This window comes from Lontra canadensis, unplaced genomic scaffold (assembly GCF_010015895.1).
Source record: "Lontra canadensis isolate GAN:19392208 unplaced genomic scaffold, GSC_riverotter_1.0 scaffold2, whole genome shotgun sequence".
NCBI classification, from domain to species: domain Eukaryota; kingdom Metazoa; phylum Chordata; class Mammalia; order Carnivora; family Mustelidae; genus Lontra; species Lontra canadensis.
In genome coordinates, this window is record NW_022630996.1 from 38392343 (window position 1) to 38401870 (window position 9528).

The 9528-nt window shown below is 57.3% G+C and overlaps 1 protein-coding gene across 5 annotated transcripts in view; it reads left to right on the forward strand.

Annotated features, from left to right (window-relative positions):
* Nucleotides 1-9528, forward strand: part of CRHR2 (corticotropin releasing hormone receptor 2) — a 45086-nt gene extending 35558 nt beyond the window's left edge. For 4 of the 5 annotated variants that reach the window (XM_032872276.1, XM_032872283.1, XM_032872293.1 and 1 more), the window contains 5 exons: nt 901-973; nt 6856-6941; nt 7105-7240; nt 7577-7618; nt 8995-9528. In XM_032872276.1, coding sequence (XP_032728167.1) covers nt 901-973; nt 6856-6941; nt 7105-7240; nt 7577-7618; nt 8995-9135 — 478 coding nt within the window. In that variant the 3' untranslated portion in view covers nt 9136-9528. Of the gene's footprint in view, nt 1-900; nt 974-6855; nt 6942-7104; nt 7241-7576; nt 7619-8994 lie in introns of those variants that run through there. The other variant, XM_032872305.1, reaches the window with a different exon arrangement.

The following is a 9528-nucleotide window of genomic DNA, read 5'->3' on the forward strand; positions in this document are numbered from 1 at the left end:
CTTTGGGAAGAGTTCCTAATGATTAAAACTACCCAAGAATAAGAAGGCCACCATGTAAGGTAGTGAGCTTCCTGTCAAAAGGGGTGTTAAAGCAAAGACCAAAACCCTAGCGCTGGGAGGCGCCAAGGAGTTTCCTGTCTAAGGCAGGGTGCACTGAATGACCTCTAAAGTTTGGGAGGACACAGTCAGAATTTCCCGAAGTCCATGTGGCCCTTCCTGAGGTCTAGTGGGAGTGACTGACAGAGCCAGACTGCATCCCAGCCCCATGGCTCCCCTGGACTCCTAGCTTCTACACCTACCCGCATCCCCCGAGAATAACCAAGCCTCTGCTAGCGACAGGCTCCCTTCACCGGGTTAACCAAGCCTCTGCTAGTGACAGGCTCCCTTCACCGGTTGAATAAGGCTCAGCTCAGAGAAAGGCCGGGGTTCAGGGCTGGAGAAGCCGTCCGCCTCTCCACCTGCTGCTTTGTGCGGCTCAGTGCCTGGCACATGGAGCGGCAGGTTCCAAGGAATACAGGAACAGGTGCTACAGGGTGCTTGGGCCCTGGGCCAGCAAGGGGGAGCCCAGCTCTGCTTTCATTCATTAGCCTCCTGTCTGCCCAGTACTGGGTACACATCTACAGTCTGGAACGGGGTAGGGGAGTGAGAAGGAGGGTGATGAGACCCAGGGCCTGCCCTCAGTCCAGCTGGGGAGACCAGACCCTCCATGGAGGGCAAAAGGCAGCCCACGGGTGAGCCGGGATGGTCAGACGGGCCAGGGCCATCCACCTAGGCATTTGGGGAAGACAAAGCCCTAGAGACTGGGTCTCAGGAAGGGTCAAGCCAGAGAACCTTGGGCCCAACTCTATGGTGGCCAGACCGGAACTGAGCAGGTTACTTAGAGCCTCCCCATCTTTGCAGGTGCTGGTTTGGCAAGGAGCCCGGTGACCTGGTGGACTATATTTACCAAGGCCCCATCATCCTTGTGCTCCTGGTAGGTCCTCAGTAGGGACCGGGATGGGGCCGGGCACTGGGAGGGCAGCAGAGGACACCCGGCAGAGATGCTGGGGAAGAATGTGGCCTGGAGTGGCCGTCCTGCACACCCACTGTACACACCACCCTACTTCCTGGCACGCACCTCCCCCCACCCCACTATCTGATTGGTCTGACTGGCAGATTTCTAGTGCCTTCTACATCTGACGTCCCCTTGCCAGGTACTGAGACAGCCAGGCGAGGGGGCAGCTATTAATGGCAAGAGAAGGGTGTGCGGACTTCTGTTCAGCCCAGACCTACCCCCTTCTGCCCCCAGCAGCCCCCTCTGGAGGCCAGCCCACCGCCCCCAGCCTGGAACAGTGGTACTAGAATGAAACGTAATGAGCAATTGTTCCTTGTCCAGCTCCCGACCCTTTGGCAAATGTATTCGCATTTAAGGTATAATTGCTACCACGTCTTTAATCCACAACGAGCTTTAATTAAGGTGGAGTTTAAGTAGAGGCTGTATTCTGCAAAAATGAACCCATTATATATTATACATTTTAAAAAAGAGACATGCAAAAAAGCCCCATAAGAAATTGGCATTTACGTAAGACTTATTTCAGGCTTGGTAATTTCAGGCTCCTGTACGCACCAGCTTCCTTAAAGGGCCACCCGCCTCTTGTGGAACACATAGGGGAGAGAGAGAAAGAGAGAGAGAGGAGAGAGAGAGAGCAGGTGCCTACTGGGGGTTCTGTGGTCTACCCTGGAGATAGTCCCCATTATCTCTTTCATTTCCCAACTCCTCCTTTTTGTGACTTCTTCAGGGATTCCTTTGTCCCCCATCTTTGGAGTGCCCTTGTTGTATATGACCTGGAGATGACTAGGGAGGTTTTCTACCCACTGCCTGAAATTCCACCATCAGAAATTCCACCTTATTTCAGAGGCAGAAGCCAGTCCTTGTTGGCGAGGAAAGGGTTGGGGATGGGAGGGGGTGATTGTCCTTGGAGTCCCAGCTGCAGTGAGTCACTCGTCCCCACCCTCAGTGTGAACGGAAACCCCTTGAGACCCATCCCCTCCCAGCCAGCTGCTCAGAGCCCATCCTGGAGGGATAGGGCTTTTCGTGAATCTGGGGCTCCCCCCAAGAAGGCTGGCCTGGGTCAGGCTTTGGTGATAGTGGGGAGGGAGCCCCCCGGCTGCAAGGATGTTGGGCAGCGTGAGAAAATGAACAGAAAAAGGGAGATGGGGATGGGGGGACCCCATGTTAGCCCCCTCTCCCTGCCTGCTCCTCCCTGACCCTTTCTCTGCTTCCACCCCCACCTCTTGGCCCAAGAGCCCTTTGCATCTCCCTTTGGGCCCTTACGGAGCTTCCCATTCCCCCCCAAGCCTGTCCAGGAGCTTCATCTTCGTAACTTCCAAATCTTGCATCATCCGTGGCTGGAAATGGGAATTATGATCCCCATTTTACAGCTAGAGAAACAGAGAGATGAAACCTCCTGCCCAAGGTCACCACTAATAGCTTGCTGAGCTGAGACACAAGGGCTGGTCACTCACCCCTGCCTGTCCTCCGGGTTGGGTATGTGCTCAGTACCTTGCCAGCCCTGCCCTCTCCTGATGGTTCATGGCTGCCTTGCTGCTGCTGAAAGACATGACCAAGCTTATTTCTGGGTTCTGGGAAGTGAACTGGCTGGTTCAGTTTGCAGGAGGCTGTTGTCATGAGAAAGGTGTGTGACGCTGGGTTCCACCCAGGCATGGGGCTCAGGGCTCTCCATGAGTATTTTAACCCATGCTGACCTTCCAAGACAGGCTCTCTGGTGTCCCTTTTGGGCCAGTGAGGACACAGAAGCTCAGGCAGCTTAATGAAGCCACTTACTTGCCCAAGACCACTTGGGCGCCAGAATTAGAGCCATGTAACAAGAACTTGGTGCCAGGCATTCATTTAGGAGGTGATCCCGGGAAGCACTGCGACAGGTGGGAGGAGAAGAAAAGGTGGGGAGGAAGTCTAGGTGAGGTGATGAGCCAGCTTCCATGGGGACAACCATGTGGAAGAGCATCAGAAGGATACCCCACTGAAGGCTTGGAAGCTGGGTTATTTCACACACTTCCTGCCTTGTCCATGGAGGTGGCTCTGGGGACATGAAACCTGCATATTTCCAGGTCCTTCTGTGGTGAGGCTGAGCTAGCTCCCCAGGCACCAGAGGAAGCCTGAGGCTGAGAAGTATCCCCGGCAGCAGCAGGGGACTCCCGGCTGGGCTCCTCCAGGGCACGGAGCATTGGGTCTGTCTGTAAAGTCTCCTCATTCCCTGCTCCTTCCAGCAATGTCCCAGCAGCCCCTGTGCCACATGCAAATTCCAGGGTCCCCCGCCTTCCCCTGGGAATGTCTGGAGTGGGCCCAAGATCTGCATTCAGACGGAGGGCCCCGGGAGACTTGGCTGTGCACACTCAAGATGGAGAACTTGATGGGCGTTGTCTGGGTTTTCTCTGTAGGCCAGCCAGGGCCCTGTGCGATAGGACCCTAGGCGTGGGCCTTTGAGGCTACACCTGCCTAGAGTGCGCCGACAGGAGGAGAAAGCTGAGGCACCCAGTGAGGACCAGGCCCCCATGGCCCAGGAAACAGACGGGTCTCCAGGCTTCTGGAGGCATCTGGTGAAGTCACTGGGCTCCACAGATGCGCGTGGCCCAGACAGGCCGGCCGTGTTTAACTGCCCTGGCAAATGGGCAGTCCGGAAGCTGAGAGCAGGGGAGCAGTGAGAGGAGGGTCCTGAGCTGCGTTGGGAGCACCCCAATAAACCTCCAGTACCCAGAACTGGAGGGAGCAAGGGATATCTCCGAGGCAGGGAACCATGTCTGAAGTCCAGGAGGTGGAAACGTCAGTCTGCTTTCCGCCTCCCTCCCTGTGCACAAGCGACAGTGAAGTTCAAGGAGGGTCTCCCATGAGCATCCTTACCATCTGGAGAAGTAGCTGGGGTGGGGGTGGGGGGATCCCAGGATGCTCTGCACTGATGAGCTATAGGTCTCTTTACTTTCTCTGCCTTTGTGGCAGGCGCTATGCTGTGGGGTATCCTAGGACAAGTCCTGGTCGCGGCCTCCTGGGATTTGTGACCATGAAGGACCTCCTCGCTTGGAGCCTCAGTTTCTCACCTCTAACATGATGATGCCAGTCCCTGCTTCATGGGGTCACTGGGAGGACCCATGGTAGCCCTTGGGCCCCGCCTCCAGCAGGTCCTCCTCACACCCGGAGCCTCGGGTCTGGCTCCTGTGCTGATGGGCCTTGCAGTGCTCTCCTGACCTCCAATCTCCCATCCCTGGCAGTGTGGCCAGTACCTTACCTCTGCTTGCTTCCATCTGGCCCAGAGTTCATTAACTCCTGCAGGAGCAGGAACACGACACAGAGGTCGGGGGAGGATGCTGAGGCCGGCTGCCTTGGTTCAAATCCTGACACCAATGTGTCCTTTGTGGCACGGGCAAATGATGGAGCCTATCTGAACCTCAGTTTGTACATCTGTAAAATGGCTATAATGATCACATCTATTATATAAGGCTGGGCTTGTGTAGTGCTTGGAACAAAACCTAGAATGATCTGTGTCCTGGGCCACATTAGGGAGCAGTAAGCCTCCCTTGTCTGTCCTGGCAGCAACCATAATGTCCAGATCTCCATTCTGGGCCTGACAATGCACCACCGCCTCCCAGGCCGGAGCTCTGACCAGACTGGGGTGCTCCTCCCACGGAGCCTCATTAGGAATTAATGTGCCAGTGAGCATTGGAGTTCCAGGAAACACAGGGTGGGAGAAGGGCTAGACTTCATGGGGAGTTTCTCCAGGGGGTTTGACTTACCCTTTCACCCAGTACCTTCTCCCCTCGGCATTCCCAGAGCCCCTGACATGCAGGCTGCCCTAAGAACATTCTGGGCTGGGAGGGCCCTGCTGCTGCTGTTGTAGAAGGAGGAAGATTTTAATGCTCACCTCAGCCACAGTGGCTGCCAGCTGGCATATCTCCCCTATCCCAGGGCTTTCTCTCCTGGCCTTTCTCTGCCTGGAACCCAATCCCCCACAGTCCATCAGCCCTCAGCTCAAATGCCATTTCTCTAGGCCTTTCTGACCCCTTCCTCCAGGCCACAAGACTTCTAGGAGCAGGGACATGGCAAGTCAGCTCACAGAAGGAAGCAAGGAAAGAAGGAAGGAAGGAAGGAAGGAAGGAAAGAAGGAAGGAAGGAAGGAAGGAAGGAAGGAAGGAAGGAAGGAAGGAAAGAAGGATGGAAGGAAGGAAGCAAACAAACTAGGCTGGACAAGGCTAGGGTACAATAACCAGTGCTCACTCAAGAGCTGGGATTTGGGATGGGGAGAAGAGGGAGGTCCCAGAGTGGAGAGCTCAGTGTGGGCTGGGGGCCCAAGGCTCCCTGGAGGAGGCGCCCATGGAAGGATGAGGTGGAGAGGATCCTGTGAAGGGCATGGCTGGGGACCACACTCACAAAGAAAGAGGGACTTTCAGGCTTCACAGGCCCAGGGAGAGCTGGAATAGGGACAGCATCACCAACTGCCAGCCTCACATGAGTGGAGGGTATAAGGCTTGTGTCCCAGCTCCTCCGCACCAGACCCTGTCCCTGCTCTTGCCTCAGCACGTGGAATGGGACCCTGCAGCCGGGAGGTGAAGGCATTGTCGAGTAGGTGTTTAGGTGGATGGATGGATGGAAGGATGGATGGTTGCATGTAGGGAATGTGCCAGAAATGAGAATATATTTTCCCTCCAGGCCCCCAGAGCATCCTCCCACTTAGGGGTCCTGCAGAGGCCACAGGGCTGTCTGTCCCGGGGTGTCTCCCGGTGTCCCCCCATTCTCAGCCTGGGATCCAGAACTTAGGAGCCTCAAGAAGTGACGGATTCTTGGGACAGAGCCTCGGGAAACATGTGTGTGTGTGTGTCTGTGCATGCACACACACACACACGTACTCACACAGGTGCATACGTGTGAGCCAGCAGATGCTCTCTGACCCATGGGCACTTCCTCGGGAGAGACTCCCAAGGAAGGGAATCTCTCTTTCCTGTCTGCTCACGTTTGGAGATAGGTGTAGAGAAACCCTGGCATGCCCACATCCCCAGGTTCGCAGGCTCTCATATGCACACACTCACACAAGCACAGAGACAGACCCCGCCCCCCAGAAGTGTTTGGAGGGCAGCACACAGTCACGCAGACAAGCCGGTGCAGATGGATGGGACACTGGCAGGCCCACGGTGGCCATCCACAGCACGAGCCTGGCTAGGGTGGTCCAGGCAGGTCCTGGGAAAAGACTGGGTGCGTCAGCTCTGGCACCAACAAAAGGCTTGAAATGAAGATAAATGAAGCTCTTCCAGGAGCCCTGGAGCCAGCGCAGCAGCCCATTCATCTTCATTGCCTCAGATGTGCCTGGGAAGTGTTTTCCTGGGGGCAAGGGAGGGATGGTGAGGGATTAGTCACTCCCTCTGGCCAGGTCCATTCCCCCAGGGAAGCAGGGCCTCAGAGGGAACCCTCAATCGACAAGAGGGGGAGACCCTATAGCAGGCAGGGCAAGGGACTGGGGCAGAGGCCTGGCCAGCTCCTGTGGCTTCCCCAAGTGGGGCAGGTGTTGGGGGACTTTCTGAGGAGCTGTGCCTCAAGAGAAGTGACCTTGGTGTCCTTGGTCCCTGCCTCCAAAGCCGCTTTTCCCCCTGGGGTCTGGAGATGGAGAAGCCAGCCCCTCCGGGAAGGGGGAATTCTGCCCGTCCTGATGAGGGAGAAGCAGAGGCCTTGGGACCGCAGGCAGGCACTGGGGTGACGGGTGGGATGGATGTGGGCATGGGACATGGGGCTCAGTGGGTTATGGGGGGAAGTGGCTGCCTCTCAGTTCATTCCCTACCTCACGGTCCTTCCTTTTTTGCCTTCCCTCCCTCCAGATCAATTTTGTATTTCTTTTCAACATCGTCAGGATCCTCATGACAAAATTGAGAGCATCCACCACATCGGAGACAATCCAGTACAGGTGAATGACGGGTGTCTTAACCCCCCGAGGGCAGAAATGAGGCATCTAGGCCCGGCCCTCCAAACCCTCACAGGCCTCAGCCAGGGAGCTTGCTCGGCACCTGAGAGAGGGCCGGCTGGCAGTGTGGGCTCAGACCAGCTTTGTCGCCCTGTCACCCCCCTAGGAAGGCAGTAAAGGCCACCCTCGTTCTCCTGCCCCTCCTGGGCATCACCTACATGCTCTTCTTCGTCAACCCTGGGGAGGACGACCTGTCGCAGATCGTGTTCATCTATTTCAACTCCTTCCTGCAGTCGTTCCAGGTGGGGCATGAGACCAGATGGGACACCGGTGTCCTCACAGAGTCCTCACAAGAGACACGGTTCACACTGAAATACAACCCCAGCCCTGCGCCCTGGCAGCCCCACCCCAGGGGTCAGGTGGGCTTACACCCAACTGGGTCTCCATCACCCTAGCCTGTGGCCCAGTGCCTGTTCTGAGGGTTTCTGACAGCCTGTCACTCACGGCGAGCCCTGGGACACCCGTACCATGAGGGTGGGCTGCCCCTGAGCTCAGAGCCTCTGGGTCCAGGTATCCCCAGCTGTCCCTGCAGAGTTGCTCCCCAAGCAGGTCACTGATGCTCCCTCCTTCCTTTCCAGGGTTTCTTTGTGTCCGTCTTCTACTGCTTCTTCAATGGAGAGGTAGGAGGCCACGGTCCTCAGTTCCCAGCTCGGGGGAGCCACCCAGCCTTTAGGGAGGCCCGGGGTCCCTGACTCTGCTCAGCTCTGCCCTGGACAGGGGAGGGGATGGCTGGAGAAACCACCGAGATTTGGGAAACAGGAATCCTACCTGAGGGTCTCCAACCAGTTTAGAAGGTCCCCTTCACAAAGGCCAGCACTTCACAAAGGCGCTTAGATAGATGGGTGAGTGGGGAGCCCTGCCTTCAGGGTCTCACTGGAGACAGATGCCGGAACACCGCTGGTAATGGGGAGGCATTGCAGGAGTGAGTCAGGTGTGAGCTGCACATCCAGGCCCTTATGGACGCAGGGAGCAGGAGAGACACCAGCACATTCCCCCACCATGGAACAGATCACACAGCTTGGGGCCAACACCAGGGAACAAGGCACTGGGGACAGGCTGCTTAGCTCACATAGCCCAGAACCTCAGCATAAGCAGCTTGGGATAGAGGCTCACACCGGCCTGTGCTGGGTAGAGGACCCACAGTGGGTTATGGGGCCAAAAGTAGACACAGCCCCAGGTCCTGAGAGCTTCCAAACACTCAAGGTAAGTGCCATCCTGAGACACTTCCCCTGCCTCTGCAGAGTGCCACTCTCTGCCCGCCTGGGTCTCTGTCAATCAAAGCAGACCCCGACACAGGCAAGGCCAACAGTAGAGACTGGCCTGGGCTGGAGGGCAGGAGAAAGCTTTCAAAGAAAACGCACAGTGACTCTGGGGCATTTATTCTGGTCAGCCCTGTGCTAGGCTAGCATGTGGGGGACACCACCCATTTTGCAGAAAAATCCTTTAGTTCCAATACCAATGAGAATAATACGGTACCGGCCACGATCAGGTTTTGAAATGACTGGAACGGTTAGCTTGACTTTCTGTCTCAGCAGTGCACACTATGGGCTATGGCCAGTGAGGCAGGGGCTGTCCGCTGGGGGAGGAGGCTGGAGGAAGGGCTTTCAGGAGGGACAGGGATGCCAAGTATGTGGGGAGAGCGCACAGCTCTCCAGACGCCAGGAGAGCCAAAAGCAGATGTTCGAAGCTGGGGCTTGGGTCCCACCATAAAGAGGAGATGGCAGAGGGAGGGGGCAGGGAGGGCAGTGCGCCCCAGAGGGGTGAGCGGGGAGTTTCTCCAGGATGGGTGAGGACAGAGGGCAGGAGCTTCAGAGGCTAACGGCTTCAGGGGAAGGACCTGCTTTTGGAACCGGCCAGTGGTATGACAGTGGTGGTCGGGAGGGCACCCCAGCCTCCCTCCCTTTAAGGGCCCTGCAAGGGGTAGGAGCAGGAGAGAAGGCTCCTGGTTCTGGGATTGGCGCCTGCAGGCCCTGCTGAGCCGCTGCCTCCCCCACAGGTGCGCTCAGCTGTGAGGAAAAGGTGGCACCGCTGGCAGGACCATCACTCCCTCCGAGTGCCTGTGGCCCGGGCCATGTCCATCCCCACGTCGCCCACACGGATCAGCTTCCACAGCATCAAGCAGACGGCCGCCCTGTGAGCCCCCCGTCACCCCGCTCGCTCATCACTCACCATCAGGACAGCTTCCCTATCCCATGGGGTGCCTCTCTCTGGGTTCACTTCGCCATCTCTCAGCTCAGGCCCTGGTGGGGGCGCAAGGGAGGGGAGAGGTCAGCTGGCCGGCCCTGCTAGACGGGGGTGTGCAGCAGCAGGCAGCGCCAGAGGCTCTCAGGAGCCAGGTCCGCTAGGTACAATGTCTCAGTGCAGAGGGAGCAGAGGGATGTCACAGAGACACCTATCCCCGCAGAAGAGTGGGTCACATGTCTTCAGGCATTTGCCCACACCAGCCTCTCTCCCGGCATCCTCACTATAGCCCACTCACAGGCAAGGAAACAGGCCCAACACCATGAAGGGCCTGTCCAAGTCACGCAGC